The sequence below is a fragment of the Malaclemys terrapin genome, chromosome 5 (assembly GCF_027887155.1).
Source record: "Malaclemys terrapin pileata isolate rMalTer1 chromosome 5, rMalTer1.hap1, whole genome shotgun sequence".
In the NCBI taxonomy this organism is placed as follows: Eukaryota; Metazoa; Chordata; order Testudines; family Emydidae; genus Malaclemys; species Malaclemys terrapin.
In genome coordinates, this window is record NC_071509.1 from 61,998,039 (window position 1) to 62,018,920 (window position 20,882).

Sequence of the window (20,882 nt, forward strand, 5' to 3'; positions counted from 1 at the left end):
GACCTCCCCCACTGCAACTTGAGACCATTGCTCCTTGTTCTGTCATCTGCCACCACTGAGAACAGCCGAGCTCCATCCTCTTTGGAACCCCCCTTCAGGTAGTTGAAGGCTGCTATCAAATCCCCCCTCATTCTTCTCTTCTGGAGACTAAACAATCCCAGTTCTCTCAGCCTCTCCTCATAAGTCATGTGCTCCAGACCCCTAATCATTTTTGTTGCCCTCCGCTGGACTCTTTCCAATTTTTCCACATCCTTCTTGTAGTGTGGGGACCAAAACTGGACACAGTATTCCAGATGAGGCCTCACCAATGTCGAATAAAGGGGAACGATCACGTTCCTCGATCTGCTGGCAATGCCCCTACTTATACAGCCCAAAATGCCGTTAGCCTTCTTGGCAACAAGAGCACACTGTTGACTCGTCCACTGTGACCCCTAGGTCCTTTTCAGCAGAACTGCTACCTAGCCATTCGGTCCCTAGTCTGTAGCAGTGCATGGGATTCTTCCGTCCTAAGTGCAGGACTCTGCACTTGTCCTTGTTGAACCTCATCAGGTTTTTTTCTGCCCAATCCTCTAATTTGTCTAGGTCCCTCTGTATCCGATCCCTACCCTCTAGTGTATCTACCACGCCTCCTAGTTTAGTGTCATCTGCAAACTTGCTGAGAGTGCAGTCCACACCATCCTCCAGATCATTAATAAAGATATTAAACAAAACCGGCCCCAGGACCGACCCTTGGGGCACTCCACTTGAAACCGGCTGCCAACTAGACATGGAGCCATTGATCACTACCCGTTGAGCCCGATGATCTAGCCAGCTTTCTATCCACCTTACAGTCCATTCATCCAGCCCATACTTCTTTAACTTGGTGGCAAGAATACTGTGGGAGACAGTATCAAAAGCTTTGCTAAAGTCAAGAAATAACACATCCACTGCTAACACATACCCACAGATAAACAAGTTTGTTTACATTTGCAGGAGATAATGCTGCCCGCTTCTTGTTTACAATGTCACCTGAAAGTGAGAACAAGTGTTCTCATGGCACTGTTGTAGCCAGCGTCGCAAGCTATTTACGTGCCAGATGCACTAAAGATTCGTATGTCCCTTCATGCTTCAACCACCATTCCAGGGGACATGCGTCCATGCTGATGACGGGTTCTGCTCGATAATCTAAAGCAGTGCAGACCAATGTATGTTCATTTTCATTATCTGAGTCAGATGCCACCAGCAGAAGGCTGATTTTCTTTTTTGGTGGTTTGGGTTCTGTACTTTCCGAATCGGAGTGTTGCTCTTTTAAGACTTCTGAAAGCATGCTCCACACCTCATCCCTCTCAGATTTTGGAAGGCACTTCAGATTCTTAAACATTGGGTCGAATGCTGTAGCTATTTTTAGAAATTTCACATAGGTGCCTTCTTTGCGTTTTGTCAAATCTGCAGTGAAAGTGTTCTTAAAATGAACAATACGTGCTGGGTCATCATCCGAGACTGCTATAACATGAAATATATGACAGAATGAGGGTAAAACAGCAGGGGACATACAGTTCTCCTCCCCAAGGAGTATAGTCACAAATTTAATTGACACATTTTTTTAACGAGCATCATCAGCATGGAAGCATGTCCTCTGGAATGGTGGCCAAAGCATGAAGGGGCACACAGATGTTTAGCATATCTGGCATGTAAATACCTTGCGACGCTGGCTACAAAAGTGCCATGCGAATGCCTGTTCTCACTTTCTGGTGACATTGTAAACAAGAAGTGGGCAACAGTATCTCTCGTCAATGTAAACAAACTTGTTTGTCTTAGCGATTGGCAGAATAAGAAGCAGGACTGAGTGGACTTGTAGGCTCTAAAGTTTTACACTGTTTTGTTTTTGAGTGCAGTTATGTAACAGCAAAATCTACATTTGTAAGTTGCACTTTCACGACAAAGCGATTGCACTACAGTACTTGTAGGAGGTGAATTGAAAAATACTATTTCTTCTGTTTATCATTTTTACAGTGCAATATTTATAATAAAAAATAATATACCCTTTGATTTCAATTACAACACAGAATACAATATATATGAAAATGTAGAAAAACATCCAAAATATTTAATACATTTCAATTAGTATTCTATGGTTTAACAGTGCGATTAAAACTGATTAATCGTGATTAATTTTTTTGAGTTAATTGCGCGAGTTAATTGTGATTAATCGACAGCCCTAGTTTAAATCCCAGCATTCTCTATTTATACTTGAGAAGATCACAGCTACATTTTTCTTTACTTATCTCTGCTGTCACTGATATAATCTCAGCTCTGGGGCTAGTGTTGATTAGCCAAGTGTTGCTGCACAGAGAGCACATTGTAGGTCCTAAATAAAACAAATGCCCCTTTAAAAAAAATTGTGTGAAGAACATTTTTTTAATGGATTTATTATGTGGATGTTATTCATTAGATGACTATATTAGTATTGCAATAGTGTCACAGGATGGGAACCTGAGTGTGCTATAGATAGGCACTGTACAAACATACAGGAAGACACAATCCATTGGTTTAGAATCTGATTGCATTAGAGAGCAAAATCAAATTTTGGGCCAAGAATATGACTGCAGTGTCCGCTTTTGTAAAACCCAAGTAAGTGGGAACTATGCAGGAGTTAAATACTAACAAAATGAACATCAGGTGTGGCTCCTTACTCAGATGATCCCATTGAAGTCAATGGGATTGCAGAACAGGCAGTAATATTCTTTCAATTATTTCCTTCTGTGAAAAGCAGCTACACTTAACCAAAAAAAAAAAAAACAGCCCCAAAAACCCTGAAGTTTTAAAAAAATGTAGTAAAAAGTGCTGGACAAGCAGTTTTAAAGTGTGGTCACTATCTTTCCATAGAATAGGTACATCAGGGCAGGATCAGTGCAAGCTTTCTCACATTGACCCTCATTGTTTCACACCTGTTCAAGTGAAAAAGTATTTCAGTCTCCCTGTATACTCAGTCCATTCCATCTCTGTTCAGATTGCCAACAAGGGTGCCAAATGAAAAGGTGGACATCCATTCCCTCACTTCATTTCACATTAAAGAGCCATCAGGTAGTAACAACTTTCAGTCATTAGTGGCTTACAGCAGATATGAGTCAGTGACCTAGAAGTGAAAGGCCCTGTATCCCAATGGCAGTTTTTTGGCACCATGTATTCCCCTGCGGACAGTGATCAGCATCATTTGTTTCTTTTAGCTTTGTGGTTGGAAGCCATTTTGTAATTAAATGGGAGTAACTATACAATTAAAAGTGAAACATATCAAAACCCAATTTGCCTGTTTTACCATATGTGCTTTAACATAGATAAACCAAGTTCACATTTGGCCCACTACGTTTTGCAGAGGAGAGAAGGATCACAGAGCAGGATCACAGAGGTTATATGAACAGATCATAGTGCTGAGAGGAAAATGAACTGGATTCAGGAAACCTCCACCTGGCAAACTGATTTACTTCTATGGCTTAGGTGTCAGCATAAGCCATACTAAAAGTTGTTTGGGAAGTAGCTTTTGTCCAGGTTCTTGAAACAATTCTCAGCTTGAGTGTACTGGTTACATATAGCATAACAGTTTTGTTCTTTTAAGTAGAGTTAGAAAAAAGGGATGTAAAAGTTAACGTTTGCTTTAGTGTATTTAGTAAACTGATTCTCAAACAATTTTAATAATATTTGGCGTTTATATAGTCTGTTACATTTTCAATGCACTGTACAAACTAGGTTAGATTCCAGTTTTGGCTGTAAAATATAACTCACTATTCTGTTTGTTTTCAAAGGCATGCCTCCTGGATCCTGATGTAGCTTCCGACCTTGAATTGGCAGCTAATCATGGGAGAATTTAGAAGATTTCACATTTAGGCAAATCCCAGCCGCTTCCAATGCTGTATAATATATTTCACATAGTAGGCCATGTTTATCCTTAGCAGCTAGGTAGATAACCACCTATTTTTTTGTTTTTTCAGCTTTCTATAAATCATGAGAATTATGCAGTTTTTGTTGATTAGAACAAAGAACATTTTGCTGACAGTGATTTTTTGTTCACAACCCTTACTTTACTTACACATTGTAGAGGCAGATTATCTTCCTTTTTTCATTATACAGAAGGCTTAATCATCATGAACTGGGCATTTTACTGACATATCCACCTGCGTTTCTTACTTCAACTCTGCTCTAGATGGTATACAAATCAAGCTAAAATCAACTTGTTAAAAGAAATCATTGTTAATGTCAATTTCCTTTACTTACAAATATTAAAGATCTGCAGAGTCAAAGTTATAAGATTTCTGAAATACCTGTGCTTAAAAATAGTGTCCTCTTTTCATATACATTCTATTTATAAGTCATATCATACATTTAAATAAAATATTCTGTACTGGGGTAATAATGGAAGGTGTGTGCTTTCTTTACATTTAAATCTTTTTCCTGTATACTTTGCCCTTTCCCATATCTCTGAAATGCAACAACTTTCTCAAAGATTGCACTGTTAGATGGTAGCAGTAGAGGGTTGGAAACTTGCATGGATGGTAGATACTTAGTTTACACTGTAGACCATACCAACTTCCAGTACTAGGATATCCTATTCATAGAAACTAATTATAGAAAAAAAATCTACACCTACACTAGTGAAATGTTAGTGTATATATCTCTAGATCAGGGGTCGGCAACGTTTGGCATGCGGCTCGCCAGAGTAAGCACCCTAGCGGGTCGGGCCAGTTTATTTACCTGCTGACGCGGCAGGTTTGGCCGATCGTGGCCCCCACTGGCCACGGTTCGCCGTCCCGGGCCAATGGGGGTGGTGGGAAGCCGCGCAGGTGAGGGATGTGCTGGCCGCGGCTTCCCGCCGCCCCCATTGGCCCGGGACAGCGAACCACGGCCAGTGGGGGCTGCGATCGGCCGAACCTGCGTCAGCAGGTAAATAAACTGGCCTGGCCCGCTAGGGTGCTTACCCTGGTGACCACGTGCCGAATGTTGCCGACCACTGCTCTAGACCATGACTTTCTTAATTTTTATCCATATAGGACTTTTAGCTATTCCTACTAATACAAACTGACATCTCAACAGGCCCAAAAAGTAGCCATAGGCTACACCATTGAGCTGTATCTAATATAAAATACTTTCTCCCCAGTGAGACTCACTGATTGCTATATTATAATTACATGTTTTCAAGTCTTTATTTATATAGCTTTCCATCTCCAATAGAATTTAGGTTGCTTCTTAAGCTGTGCTATGGAATAGAAAATCTAAGGCTGTATTGTCAGAGAAATCTTGATGTTGCAATAACTTCACAGTGGTATATGGGTTCTGGTTTCAGAACTTAACTGTAGTCAGTCTAAATTGTAAGCTAGTTGCTGTTTGTCCAGCTATACCAAAAGAAGGACAGGAGACACCTGATATGGATTTAATCAGACCGCGACTTTATTATTAGATACATGGGACTACCCAGCAGATAAAAGCGTACAGTGCAGGTAAAACCTGTTTGTTTTTTAATTACCCGTGCAGGGGGCTTCCACCAGCTCCCCACCTTTTTCCATTCAGTTCCCTCATCATACCCAGGGGGCTTTTACCAGCTCCTCCTTTTTTTTTCCATCAAGGTCCCTCCAGCAAATCCATTGCCAGGACCTTACCATTATCTCCCCTCCCCCCATCGTAGAAGGAGTAAGGTGAGCTATAAGAAGGGGGTTGGCTCCGTGCCTTTCCAACCATAGGAGCCCCAAACCCCACACCGTTCCGTTCCTTTAACCAGCACCTCTTTTTTAAGTCCTTTACCAGGCCATTTATCTGGTCACTGGATGCCTTCCCTATGGAGTACCTGCACTGGACATCCGTCACAAGGAGGCACCAGCAATTAGCATTGCTGCCTCCCCGCCACATCTATTCGGGGTCCCAGATATCTTCCAATGGCCTTTTATAGGGCATCCCAAAAAACATGTTACCCCCAAGTTTAATAGGTGAACTTCCCTTCCTCCAGGAGAACTCGGTTGCCCTTTGCACTACACAAGGATCATCAAGGACTCCCGCAGCTGGGTTGCCAATGCCATGTACTGCAACACCCCTCCCTTCCTGATGGGCCATATAGGTGACCAGTCTCCCAGATCCTCATATGCCATAGCTCCATAGCACCAGTGTCATCTACTTGAGCTAGTCGCTAACACCTGGTGCAGGCCCCCGCACACTGTTGAACTGCAAACAAGACCAGGCATCCGCTATGCCATCATCCAACTGCAGGCACATGCTTGGAAGGAAAAGAGATGTTAATGCTCAAATACTGACACACATTCGCTCACTAACTTCATAACCTTGTGTGAGGTGGAAGTTTGACCGGCCATGCTGTCATACCAGAAACACATACTTTTATTGGGAGGGAGCTGAAATATGCCCCCCTTTGTGTTCCACTCGATACCCAGGTATGCTAATGTAGTGGAAGGGGCCCTCTATCTCGTCTTCTGCATGGGGTACCCCCAAATGTTTTGGCAGGCCACCTGGTTCATTGTAGTGTGAACAGAGCCACCTTGTGGGTATGAAAGGTGACGTATTACTCGATATTCCCTTGCAGTGCTGTTGGGGACCGAACCCGGGGGCAGGGAGGGGGGGACCCTTAGGTTCCCTATCAGCAATTGATTATTATTTTTTTAACCTTACATGGGTGCTATTCCCTGAAAAGGGGATCCAAAATCCCAAAGTTAACCCCGCCCCCCAAATATGCCATATGTGCTTTATTAGGGTAATATAGGAAACCCTGAACACCTTAAGCCTAACTGGCAATGGTGCCTGTGCCCATTGGACCGCCCCCAGTTTGCCCCCCTACCGTGCCTGTGTTCTGCACCTCATGACCTGCTTCAGCTGAGCCAAACCTGCAGCTGGCATGTCACCCACCCCAATCCTGTTTTCCCCTTGCGATCGTTCCCTACCGCTCTGGCAAGAACGGGCCGAACGGGTCCCAAAGCATATCTCGCACACATGCTTGAATCTACAGGGGCTGCGAAAACAACCATTGTTATTAAATGCCCAACAAATAATACGTGACTCGTGCCCCTCCTGAACTTGCAGGGAAAGGAACAGGCCACTGTCTGTGTGAACTCCTGGTCCCCACAGTCATCCACTCTAACCACAGTGTGTGATGCAGTATGTCCCACCAGATCCCACATTGTGTTGCTGCCCTTAATTGAAACTGCTCATCATAATGAAACCAAGACATGCCCCCAAACGTAGTATGGGCCCACCTGATTATATGCATATACTTAAACAAGGCTGAGCTTCTCTCCGGATAAGCCTGTACTATCACACCTGCATAGATAAGGAAGGCCACCTTCCCATTTTCCCATGTTTTAGGCACCCCTGGCCACTTGGGCAACTCCTTATTCTGTTTGCTCTGTCCCAGCTTACACTCTGTCAACACCTTGCTATGCAAAAGGGATAATATGTCCACATATTCCCCACTCAGGATTTTATCCTTAGTTTTCCTGAGCAGGTGAACTCCCATTGGGTCAGAAACCCCAGCATAACCGTATTCAGGATAGACTGACCGAGCAACCTCGGTGCCTGTTCCCCACAGTCCCCCCAGGAAGCTCAACTCTATCCCAGGAACTTATACATCTTAACAAATATGAGTTGACATGTGCCATGGGGTTTCAACCACACCGCTGCCTCCCACCCATGCGGGGGGTCTGCCCCACCTGCCTGTCTCCCGACTCCCAAACTCGTGCCCATGCTGGGCTTCCCCTGGAAACCAGGCCAGACCCATCACCCACAGATGCCTGAAGTTGTTGCAACAACTGTAGATTAGTTTGCAGCAGCTGTGCAACACCATTAGTGTCCCCAGCAGGGGCGCACCCTCCAGGTGGGTCTGATATGGATTCCGGTACTCCCATTCCTGGCCCTGGCCTATTTGTTACTCTGCAAGGCTCACTCCTGTCCCCTTGTGACAAAGTGGGACTGTTCTTAATGTTTCCTCTGAATACTGTAGGGGTGCCTCAGTTTCCCCTATGCATTTCTTAAGTCTCTAGGTGGTGGAATAAGGTGGTGTAATTGTTGCAGAGCAAAGAGGCAGTGTACATAAATGGCTGACACTCTGTCTCCTGGCAACTAATGGCCTGGGCCCTTCCCCCCGCAAGGTGATAGCTAAAGGTGTTGGAGAACAAAGGAATCAGGTGTCCTCCTGGCCTAGGAAAGGGACAAAGCCCAGAGGAGGAGGGGCTGGAGAGGGAGTCAGTTTGGGGCTGGCTGGGGACGTGCAGACGGGGGTGTCTGGCTCACTGCCCCCCAAAATGGACCCAGCTGAGTGGTCCTGTTCTCTGTACCTACAAGCTCTGTTTTAGACTGTGTTCCTGTCATCTAATAAACCTCTGTTTTACTGGCTGGCTAAGAGTCATGTCTAACTGCGAAGTTGGGGTGCAGGACCCTCTGGCTTCCCCAGGGCCCCGCCTGTGCAGACTCGCTGTGGGAAGCACACGGAGGGGCAGAGGATGCTGAATGCTCCAAAGGTCAGACCCAGGAAGATGGAAGCTGTGTGAGCTTCTTGCCCTGAAGACAGTCTGCTCACAGAGAGGAGACTTCACCAGAGTCCTGACTGGCTTCGTAGGGAGCAGTTCCAGAGCATCGCCTGGGGACTCCATGACACCCCCTCAAGTACCCCCTGAGATGGACAATTTGAGCCCGGATCCTGCACCTCCCTGAGGCCTGTGCAACCACCACACATTGTCACAATGCAAGGCAGGATATCACCTGTGCCACCTGTCCTCCCAAAATCTGTCTGTTGCAAAGCACACTCACCCCTGGAATCAGCCTCAACCCTGTCTCCTGGGTTCAGTGTAGAAGAACATCGTGGTTCTGTAGCCCAGTACACTCTGGAAGCCCCGCAGTGCCTCCCGGCAAGCACCTCCTAGCTGGAATGAGCCTGTTCCGTTCTGGGGAAGTGGTGAGCTTCCCAACCTTCTCTGTGCTCTCACCCTCCTGCGACCATGTGGAGCCATGCTGCCCAGCGTGCCTGCATCCTCTGCTGCCTTGCCTGCTGGGTGGAGAAAGGGGTTTCCAACACCAAAGCTTGCACCTTTAAAGCCTTCCACCCTTACATTCCAAGGGGGTGAGTCAGTGCTGCAAAGCTGACCAACACCACCTTTTTGCAGCAGTTTCTGATCTTGTTCTCCACCACTCCATAAAGCACTACTGTCTTCATCCGGCAAGCCCGGACAACGGCCCCCCTACTTTCAGTGCAGGGCGGTCATTCTCAAAGAGACCACAATTATATTGACTTAGTTTAAAAGAAAGTAATGAATGTTACCTACAAACATTTGATGGTGTTCAGCTATTAACATGTTCATTAAAATCATATTTACGTGTTTTTACACATGAACGAAAAAGCACTCTAGAAAAGTATCTGTTTTACTTCCATTGTATAAAATCAGGAATAGATTTAAAAGTTATGTGCATTTAAACACAGCAATCCTGAATAACGTCAGAGTGCAACAAGAGAGGTTTGAACGTCAGCTAATCAAGGAGATAAGCAATTTCTAATTAGTGATTGATCAGATGCTTTCCATTATGACACGCTCATTTATGTGATGCATGTTGGACATAGACTATAACACAATGAAAATATTCCCTCCGAAACTACTGATGTCAAACTCATCCACTAACTACTAATTATCATCAAGTACCATAATCCACTTTTGTTATTTATTGCTTACAAATGCTTCAAATTTGGTAAAAATAAAATAGATAAAATTTTCACAATAACTTTACATGAAGTATTGCACAACAAGGCTCTTCAATACACAATAAAGGAGTGTTCAAATCCTCCATGAGGAAATTAACTGTACAACATTCATTAGTTTATCACTATTAAGCAAAACTTCATTTTTGATAAATGTTTAAAATATTTTTTAGATTCTTACAACTTATATTAACATTTAAATTTCAGTCTGTATTTTAAACTGAAAAGTATTCAAATATAACAATTTAAATAAAGCTGGCAACTATGCAGCATTGTTTTTCTACCCTACTACAGCATCAGATCTTTTCAAGTCTGTTTACTTCACATAAAACTGGAGAAAGAAAACTAAAAAATAATGAATAGTCCTCAGTCAGCCCTCTGTGGAAAAGAGGAAGATAAGTTTCATGTCTGTTATTATTACACAGACATTTCTCTAGTGGTTCACTTGTGCAGATTCAAACATGAGTAGCTTTAAGCTGCTCTAAATGAATTCTTAGCTCAGGACACAGTTCAGTTAGCAGCAGTTCCAACAAGACCTGAAAAAGAAAAGGAAAATTACTAAGATTAATGTAAACAGCAAATAAGAATTTCTACCTCCTTTCTGAGATGTTCAGATAATCACAAATAATAGGATCACCTGGTTCATCTAGTCCATCCTACATGGGACTATCATTAATTTCCCATGTGCCAATATCATCATGCAGAACGATATTATCTGCATTACCCCAAAACTGATTTCTCAAAAAGATGAAATAGAAAATCAGTTTCTGATTATATGAAAAAGGAAGTTGGAGGAGGGAAGTGGTCAGTGTTGACATAATGTGCAAGATCCTCAGCTAGTGTAAATTGGTGCAACTCTACTGAAGACACATCAACTGACATCAGCTTAGGATCTGTTCCACTATATCTAAGCCCTGGTCTACACTACGAGTTTATGTCGAATTTAGCAGCGTTAATTTAACCCTGCACCCGTCCATACGATGAAGCCATTTTTGTCAACTTAAAGGACTCTTAAAATCTATTTCTATACTCCTCCCTGACGAGGGGATTAGCGCTGAAATCTACATCGCTGGGTCAAATTTGGGGTAGTGTGGATGCAATTCGACGGTATTGGCCTCCGGGAGCTATCCCAGAGTGCTCCATTGTGACCGCTCTGGACAGCGCTCTCAACTCAGATGCACTGGCCAGGTAGACAGGAAAAGCCCCACGAACTTTTGAATTTCATTTCCTGTTTGACCAGCATGGCGAGCTGATCAGCACAGGTGACCATGCAGTCCCAGAATCGCAAAAGAGCTCCAGCATGGACCGAATGGGAGGTACTGGATCTGATCGCTGTTTGGGGAGATGAATCCATGCTATCAGAAATGGCCAACCCAATGGGTGCTTGGTATGGGAAAGGAGGGTGCTGCTGTTTGAAACCATTCCCACATGTTATGAAGGTTGAAGAAGCTGAAAGACTGTGGTATACCATGGCTGCCTGCAAGCTGAATTCTGTTGCCCGGCCCTGCGTGTGTGATCATACCAAACCGGCAGGACCTCAATACAAGAAGCAAAATATGACCTTGTACCGAAAGCAGATGTGCTATGTAATGTTAACAGCTTGGTTCACCGTGAAAGAGTCTACCCATTGTTCTCTAAAATGCGTCTTTTTAAATACTCCTCTCCCTTTTTTCCTCCCACAGCTGCAAATGTTTCAACGCTACCCCTATCATCTCCGTCCCAGAGGCTAACGCAGATAAGGCAAAAAAAAAAATGCACTTGCGATGAAATGTTCTCTGAGCTCATGCAGTCCTCCCGCACTGAAAGAGCTCAGCAGAATGCATGGAGGCAAACAATGTCAGAGTCCAGGAAAGCAGAAAATGAACATGAGGACAGGAAAGACTAATGAGATGAATGTTGGCGGGAGCAAGATGAGAGATGGCGGCAGCGTGATGAGTGGAGGCAGGATGCAATGCTGAGGCTACTGGGGGATCAAACTGATATGCTGCGGCATCTGGTGGAGCTGCAGGAAAGGCAGCAGGAGCACAGACCGCCGCTGATGCCCCTGTGTAACCGCCTGCCCTCCTCCCCAAGTTCCATAGCCTCCTCACCCAGATGCCTAAGAACGTGGGGGGGGGGGGGGGAGAGACTCTGGGCACCGAACCACTCCACCCCAGAGGACTGCCCAAGCAACAGAAGGCTGGCATTCAATAAGTTTTGAAATGCAGTGTGGCCTTGTCCTTCCCTGCTCCCCTCATCCACCTCCCAGCCTGGTACTTCCCGCCTCCCCCACCCCTTGGCTACCTTGGCAGTTATCCCCCTATTTGTGTGATGAATTAATAAAGAATGCATGATTTTGAAACAATAATGACTTTATTGCCTCTGCAAGCGGTGATCGAAGGGAGGAGGGCGGTTGGCTTACAAGGAAGTAGAGTGAAACAAGGGGGCGGATTTTCATCAAGGAGATACAAACAGAACTGTCACACCATAGCCCGGCCAGTCATGAAACTGATTTTCAAAGCTTCTCTGATGCGCAGCGCGCCCTGCTGTGGTCTTCTAATCGCCCTGGTGTCTGGCTGTGCGTAATCAGCGGCCAGGCGATTTGCCTCAACCTCCCACCCCGCCATAAACATCTCGCCCTTACTCTCACAGATATTGTGGAGCACACAGCAAGCGGCAATAACAATTGGAATATTGGTTTCGCTGAGGTCTAACCGAGTCAGTAAACTGCGCCAGCGCACTTTTAAACATCCAAATGCACATTCTACCACCATTCTGCACTTGCTCAGCCTATAGTTGAACAGCTCCTTACTACTGTCCAGGGTGCCTGTGTATTTTCATGAGCCATGGCATTAAGGGATAGGCTGGGTCCCCAAGGATAACTATAGGCATTTCAACATCCCCAACAATTATTTTCTGGTTGGGAAGTAAGTCCCTTCCTGCAGCTATTCAAACAGACCAGAGTTCCTGAAGATGTGAGCGTCATGTACCTTTCCCGGCCATCCCACGTTGATGTTGGTGAAACATCCCTTGTGATCCACCAGTACTTGCAGCACCATTGAAAAGTACCCCTTGCGGTTTATGTACTGGCTTCCAAGGTGGTCCGGTCCCAAGATAGGGATATGCGTTCCGTCTATCGCTCCACCACAGTTAGGGAATCCCATTGCAGCAAAGCCATCCACTATGACCTACACATTTCCTAGAGTCACTATCCTTGATAGCAGCAGCTCAGAGATTGCGTTGGCTACTTGGATCACAGCAGCCCCCACGGTAATTTATTCACCCCAAATTGATTCTTGACTGACCGGTAGCTGTCTGGCGTTGCAAGCTTCCACAGGACTATCGCCATTCGCTTCTCAACTGTGAGGGCTGCTCTTATCTTGGCATTCTTGCACTTCAGGGCAGGGGAAAGCAAGTCACAAAGTTCTATGAAAGTTCCCTTACGCATGCAAAAGTTTCGCAGCCACTGGGAATCATCCCAGACCTGCAACACTATGCGATCCCACCAGTCTGTGCTTGTTTCCCGGGCCCGGAATCGGTGTTCCACAGCATGAACCTGCCCCATTACCACCATGATGTCCAAATTGCCAGGGCCCGTGCTTTGAGAGAAGTCTGTGTCCATGTCCTCATCATTATCGTGATCGCGCTGTCGTCACCTCCTCGCCTGCTTTTGCAGGTTCTGGTTCTGCACATACTGCAGGATAACGCGCGAGGTGTTTACAATGCTCACAACAGCTGAGCGGGCTCCATGCTTGCCATGGTATGGCATCTGCAGGAGATCAGAAGAGCAGAGTTGCTGCAGAAGTGGCGGATGACAACAGATTCCACGAGAATAGATATTTATACCGAATGACGAGAGGACCTGCGAGGTGGATTCATGGCACCAGGAGAGCAGAGTTGCAGAGGAAGCAGTGGATGATGATGGTTTGCAGACCTACTGCACCGTCTGCTGCCAGCAGCACCCAGGACACAACAGCAGTGGTGATGCTGAGCTGAGCTGAGCGGGCTCCATGCTTGCCGTGGTATGGCGTCTGCACGGAAAAAAGGCGCAAAACGATTGCCTGCCATTGCTTTCACGGAGGGAGGGGCAACTGACGACATGTACCCCAAACCACCCACAACAATGTTTTTGCCCCATCCGGCATTGGGAGCTTAACCTAGAATTCCAATGGGCGGCAGAGACTGCGGGATAGCTACCCACAGTGCACCACTCCGTGAGTCGCTGCTAGCCACGGTATTGACAACGCACTCCGCCGACCTACTGCGCTTAGTGGGGACATACACGATCAACTGTATAAAATCGCTTTCTAAAGATCAACTTCTATAAATTCGACTTAATTTCCTAGTGTAGACATACAGCAAGAGAGGATCTGTATGAGGTGTAGAAAGCAGTAGTAAGTTGCATTTCTGTCTCAAGCGGAAACTACTTTTTTTTTTAAACACCTGTTCAAGATGCAAAATTAGAACGTCTAAATGACCATGTAAATGCAGATTCCCTTTAGTTGGAAAGAAATCCTTAAACCCGTAAACACTTTGAAAAACCTTCTAAATGTAAGAAATCTCAGCAAGAAAACAATTTATTGTTTCTAGGCATATTGACATTTCTGAGACTACCCATTATTTTTATTGTCATAGCATCTTAGAGACCCAGTGATGGATCAGGACCCCATTGTGCCAGGCACTGTACAAACACAAGAAAAAAATCAGTCTGAAAGGTTCTAATACTGAGCCATTAGAATGTTCAGAACTTAGTAAGATAATAAAATTCACAGATAACATTCTGGTTACTCACATATAGCAGATGCTTATTGGCTCTAGTTTCTTGCAGTGCATTGAACACTTTGATTATACCATGACGGGCATTTTGTTGTCCAACAAGGCTCTGTAGAGTATCTGCAACAAACATTTTAGATTGTATTTTCATACTGATGTTGATAAAACATATCTGCTTACAATTATTTAATGGTAAGTGTACCAGAAGACACCACATACCATGACAGTGGGTTAGAATTCTATAATAAGGCTCCTATTAAGCAAGAAACTTAAGCACACCTTTAACTTAAAGCATATGATCTGTCAATGAATGAGATTACTCACATGCTTAAAATTAGGCATATGCTTAAGCATCTGCATCAAAGACCTTTAAAAATCAGAATTTTGTTTATGCTGTTTTGGCAACACCCCCTGAGAGCTATTATCAAAGATATACCGGGCATATTAGGTGCTTAGCAGTGCAGAGCATCAGGCCTGTATTCTCATGTTATTCAAATATTCACATACACAACACGAGTAGATAAGGGATACAATTAGTTAAATTAGTTGAAAATATCAGTTTCTGATCATCTGAACAAGTGACTTGAGGGGAAAGAGATGAGCTCAGAGTTTTGCCACAGTGCTGCCTCTCTAAATTAAAAAGTCTACATATCCCCAAATAAAGAGAGCAGTGAAAAAATTTCTAGATGAATTATTTACAATGCGAGTTAAACAAGTCTTATTATGAAGGAAAAACTAGAGCTTTTTTAGTTGACCATTAGCAACATGCAGCACATTCCATTTTGCTACATAAAAAATAAGCCCCTAGACATCCTGTGTTTTTCATGAAGAAGCCAAGTAAGCCAAGTTATGTTAAGCCAAGTATGTATAATGTACCAAACGCCTATTATGATGTGCTTTATACTATATGTCAAATATTTTCCATGCACACCTTGTGTTGTGCTTTGCCTGTTGAACAAAAATTACAAATTACTCAAAAGTGTGTGTATAACAGAAAGCTTAGTGAAGCAGTCAAATATATAATTTAATCCTGCTCTATGCAGGTGATGGGGAGATCAGGTAGTAGGGTATTCAAGTTATATTAGATAAAATTTGAAATCTACCTTCACAATTGTCAGTTGATTTACTATTAAATTTCCTAGTCACTAGTTATAAGATGTTTTTCTGGCAGAAAACTATATGCTTATTATTTGTATATTCCCAGATATTCAGCTTCTTTGGAAGAAGATGGTCACAAACTTGAACAAATAGCTACATCTCCTGAGCTTTGGTGCCAGGACACAAATCCCAAAAGTTGATAACATTTCTTGAATAAAGGAGGAAAAGGTTACCTTAACTTTGCCTACAATGAAATATGGTATAGCAGAAAGGTGAAAATGCCTAGGTAATCCTCAAAAGAGGAAGAAGCTGCAAGTATTGGCTTGAAAACATTAATATTTATCAACTGAGGGTGTGTGGGAATGTGTTAGGAAGTGGCAAATTAGTAAGTGTGGATAAACCTCTAACCATTTTTCCCTAAAGCTCAAATCAAGCCTTCAAGCAATTCCTTGCAAACTGCTGATACCATATGGATAGTGAATGCATATTGTGTTATTTATATTAAATTATTACAAAGAAAAGAATAATTTCATTTGGGGAAAATGTGTGTGCTCTAATTTTGTGCAGGGCTTTCACATGATGGTGATAGTAGACTCACTCAAGTTTTAACCCTCTATACAAACTCAAGAGCATACAAGTTTTAGTTCCAGTCAACAGAATAATCAACCATTTACATCCAATATAAAAGTAAGAAAAAAAGGGTTCAGTGGGAGGATATTGACTGGCTTGAGCTGAGTAGATAAATGAAGATTTCTGTATTTTTGATTTCTTGATAAAACAATAGTAGGTCTAAAAATATGGAGAAGGTTGATTTTAGTATATACTAATTACACACAAAAACAATAACTGAATGTTAAGGTTGCAAAATCAAGCATTCAAAAGTTATGAAATGCCAGAATTAGGGTTGCCTATGACCATGTGGTTAAAGTTTGGCAAAGTAATAAGCAACTGAAATCACAGGTAGCAATGCTGCTACCTTTTCCACCAATAAAGAGGGATACTGAAACAATAAGAAAGAAAATTACAGGGATGGGTGTTTTATGACCACTAGACACTGAAGAGCATCAGTTTGTAGGGGTTCTTCCTACAGCCAAATGATACTGGCATGCTGTATGTGTGGCACAACTAGGGTGACCAGATGAGAGGAAGAAAATGTCAGGACACATGGGGGGCGGGGGAGAGGGAGGTAACCAGTGGAGAAAAAAACTCTGCAGTGAAAATATCGAGACAAATTGCGTCCCCGACCAACCATCGGTTGGGACATGGAACAAATGCCTAAATATCAGAACAGTCCCAATTTTATCAGGACATCTGGTCACCCTAGGCACAACAACAACAGTGTAGAGACAAGCTCCAAATAACTGAAGAACATTCTTAGCATAGTATAAATGGGAAAAAAAATGAGGGTATTTGTCACTAACAGAGTTTTCGGAATAGATTGCCTCTGAAGAACACCACTCTGGGAGACTTGTGCCAAGCTAAGCTTACCTGGAACTATATTATATTAACAGCAGTTAGAATCTAGCCAGGAACATATGGCTCAGCTTCAGTGTGCTGATACCATGTCTACAAAATAAAGCTAAAGAGATCTGATGGGCCATCAGCATTTCTGAAAATCAGGCCACTTAGGTTAGGCTCCTAAATCCATATAGAGGCTTGTAAATCAGAGTATGAAATTTTTGGCCTAAAACATTCTGTTTTGATTGAATGCAAAAGAGATGTAAATCTGTAGGAAAAGCTTAGTGTATTCAGCTAAGCTGCTCAGAAGTGGTTAGAACATGGGACTGGGAGATAGGAATTCTGGGTTATTTTCCTGGTTCTATGCCTAAATTGTTGTATTCTACATTGGAAAAAAGTTACTTAAACTCTTATCTTACAGACAAGAATAACAGGAAGAAGTTCACACAGGTACATATGCCAGCTATGTGCACAATTTGATGCCCCAAAATCACATAAGTATTGTTTTTTGTTTGCTTTTCTTTTACTTTCTTTAAATTGCATTAGCTTTATCATCTTATTCTAAAAATGATTATTATCTAGTTAGTTTCAAAAGTCAAATGAGACACTAAGGAATGACTAGGAACAGTCACTAAAATTTATCTAACACCCTCATGAAAGGGTTCAAACTAAAAACAGTGTTTGAAGGTTAGAAGTAAAAATCAAATATGAGGATAGAATGTGAGGTGGGAGAAGCTGGTTCTGAAATCTCAGCCAGAAGAGAAGAGAGTCAGATTCTACTGACTTTGCTACCAGTTTTTTAATTGTGTTAGACATGGGCATATAAGTCCCATTCTGCACTGAGCAGTGCTCAGGGCCGGCTCCAGGGTTTTTGCCGCCCCAAGCGGCGGAAAAAAAAGAAAAAAAACCCAAAAACCCGTGATCGGCGGCAGCTCTACCGTGCCGCTTTCTTCTTCGGCGGCAATTCAGCAGCCGGTCCTTCCCTCTGAGAGGGACCCGCTGCCGACTTGCCGCCAAACAGCCTGACGTGCCGCCCCTTCCCCTTGGCCGCCCCAAGCACCTGCTTGCTGAGCTGGTGCCTGGAGCCAGCCCTGGCAGTGCTGCAATTTACTTTCCAGAGGCACTAGAGATAAGGATTGGGATCAAGATTGTGCCTGTTTTCAGCATTAGAAGGTACGATCTAAACTGCAAAAAGAAAAATGTAGGGCTAACCTTTACTTCTTTCATATGTGGTTATGTAGAGAAAAGCTGATGTTCTCACCTGGAATGTTTTCAAGTAGTTTTTGCTGTGCTCTCTGTTTTGTCTCCTGACTTTGCTCTTCACCTTTGGATCTTGTTGGGGCTGCTAATTTTCCATTTGGCCAGAAAGCATCTCGGAATACACTGATGTAGTAAACAAGCATTGGCTCGCTGAATATCCAGCTTACTGTGTCACGTATTTGTCTTTAAAAAGAAATTTAAAGGAGAATGTGTAAAATCTGAAGTATGAATTATGACACAAACAAATGGTGGAAGACACAACAAACTTCATAAAATTGTGCCAGTTTATCAGTCTATGATAACAGATGATTTGGCCATTGCACCCCCCCCCCACTTCCTATTCAGCTAGATGCACTCTTACTGGAAACGTGGCTTGGGTTGTTCCAAATGTATGATACTGGGGTGTGAAAAAGATGGAACTCAATGCAATTTAAGGAGCACACACACGCGGACAGTAGCAGCACACTGTGGGGCCTTGTACAAAGGCTCACTGCTTGGGAAAAGCTGAGGAGGGTGAAGAGCCACACTGAGAAGTAAAATGGTAGTTGGGAACCACACCCTGATAGTATAGGCATATGTTCCAGCTGGATAAAACAGGATGAAGCTTTTCCTGAAATGTACCCAGGAAGCTCCTTCATAGCCTGTGCTGTAACCATGGTGACTGATAGAGCTGGTCACCTCCTCCTGTGGCTAATTGTATCATCTCAAGCACTCTTTGCTTAAAGAACTCAAGTTCTGGGATATAAAACCAGCTCCAGAGCAATGACCTACCATGCTAACTGCTTTGCTACAACACCACAATTTAAAAATCATAACACAGTTTAAATCCTTAAAAACAAACGTATGAGCAAAAAACCCCCAACAATAATAAAACCCCACTCAAAGTGTGCGTGCACAAACACATTCCCTCTCTCAGAGATAAGGTTTTTCTTGCTACCTATTTGCACTATGTGAACATACAAGGGGGGAAAAATCAATTTAAAACTCAGTAAGTAGCTGTTGTCAAAGGCCATTAGTCTATCAGGGCTCAACCACAACATTTCCCATTATTTCTTGTCCAATTTTCCATTAGATAATGTCTGTGGGAAGCTGTTAAAGCAATTCTGGCATGTGCGACTTGAGCTGCTGAAAGGATGATGGGACCAGCCTGTACTGTTATTTGATTTCTGGGATGTGTTATCTACCTATATGAAAGCATCACAGCTAAAATAAGGTAAAATATTGCTTTGTCAGATTCTCAGTGATCTTTCACCTGGGTGAAAGTACCGCAGAAATAATTGAAGTTTACAGACTTTTGGAAGTACAATGCTATTATCATAGCTGTCCTCCATTTTCTAATGGAAAACATTATCCAATCGGGTAAAACCAATATGACAAATAGGCCAATTTATTTGTCAGTGAGTAGATTTTTCACTTACGAATAAGAGTTACCATACATTGACATGGAAACACATTACAGTAATTTTGATGTTTACAAATATTTGGTTTGATTTACTTTCAGAGGTTTTCCCCAAGAAGAATTACAGGTTATAATACCAACTCCCAGTGCTCAAACTTTCCCAAAATGGTAATTTGCCAGTATCCTGAGGAGCACATGTAATTAGCATTAGATGGAGCAGATTGCAACCACTTTCATCTTTAATATGGAGTTATGGCCTTCAGAGATTAGGGAGAGATTTTCAGAGGCACAAATGGGAGCTAGTCACTCAACTCCCATTGACTTTCAGAATGACTCCAGGTTTATATAGGGGTAACATCAGGCGTTCTTCAACTTGTTCATAGTGTGGACCACATCTAAAAAGAGAAAACAGCCCATGGACTATCTCCCCTTCTATTCACTATTGCCTAACATCCCTTAGCAACTACAGCAATTGCTTACACAGAAAAGTAATTATTGAAGAAATATTTAGGGTAAAATCCCTATCCCATCTCTGGCCCTTTACAGGTAAAGTGACAAAGTGACACAGTCTGGTCACGGGGGATTCCCCCGGCAAAACGACTGTGGAAGACTGTCATAAGGCTGCCTTCTGGAGGACCATCTGTCAAGCCCCGGCGCAGGTGGTGTACCAGTGATGGGGGCTCAGCATGCAGTGCCAAAGAGATTCCAAACAAAGCTGTGACCCAACAAAGCAGCTCACAAGGCTGCAGTAACCCAGGCAGACTTCCAATACGATCTAAATTATGCCAGGATCCATGGAGCAGCTCAGAACTGGGTGGGTAAAAAAGAGAGCTTAAAGCCACCATCGCCCCCCATCGTTCCTGGGAAGCACCTTTCAGAGGTGCAGCACAGACTCTCACCCTTATTGTAGCTTAGCTGTCTTTAATGCAATTTAGCACGGATACCAAGGAGGAGAGCTAGCACAATGTGGCCAAACAGCTACTGATGTACCACCAGCAAGAGCACTAGGCTCCACAATTTGAGAACTTTTGACTTACTCAAACTCGTCTGCTCGTGTCCCCTCTGCTGGCTTTATACCAACACCTTTCCCCAAACCAACAGGATAACAGACTGTGCCAAAATGGGCGATGTTGGTATGGTGGGTCCCGTGCTTTTCTTGGCGGGAAGCTAAGACACCACTCCTTGCCCCTGCTCTTGGGGTGC

At 43.5% G+C, this 20,882-nt stretch overlaps 2 protein-coding genes across 8 annotated transcripts in view; one reads left to right on the forward strand and one right to left on the reverse strand.

The window, feature by feature from the left end:
* LRP2BP (LRP2 binding protein) overlaps window positions 1-4,381 on the forward strand; it is a 28,614-nt gene extending 24,233 nt beyond the window's left edge. For all 6 annotated transcript variants that reach the window (XM_054028959.1, XM_054028960.1, XM_054028961.1 and 3 more), the window contains one exon: window positions 3,780-4,381. In XM_054028959.1, the coding sequence (XP_053884934.1) occupies window positions 3,780-3,845 (66 nt within the window). In that variant the 3' untranslated portion in view covers window positions 3,846-4,381. The remainder of the gene's footprint in view (window positions 1-3,779) is intronic.
* Window positions 4,382-9,363: 4,982 nt separating this feature from the next.
* SNX25 (sorting nexin 25) overlaps window positions 9,364-20,882 on the reverse strand; it is a 163,800-nt gene continuing 152,281 nt past the window's right edge. For both annotated transcript variants that reach the window (XM_054030211.1, XM_054030210.1), the window contains 3 exons: window positions 18,282-18,463; window positions 14,484-14,584; window positions 9,364-10,248 (listed from right to left, as the gene is read on the reverse strand). In XM_054030211.1, coding sequence (XP_053886186.1) covers window positions 10,168-10,248; window positions 14,484-14,584; window positions 18,282-18,463 — 364 coding nt within the window. In that variant the 3' untranslated portion in view covers window positions 9,364-10,167. The remainder of the gene's footprint in view (window positions 10,249-14,483; window positions 14,585-18,281; window positions 18,464-20,882) is intronic.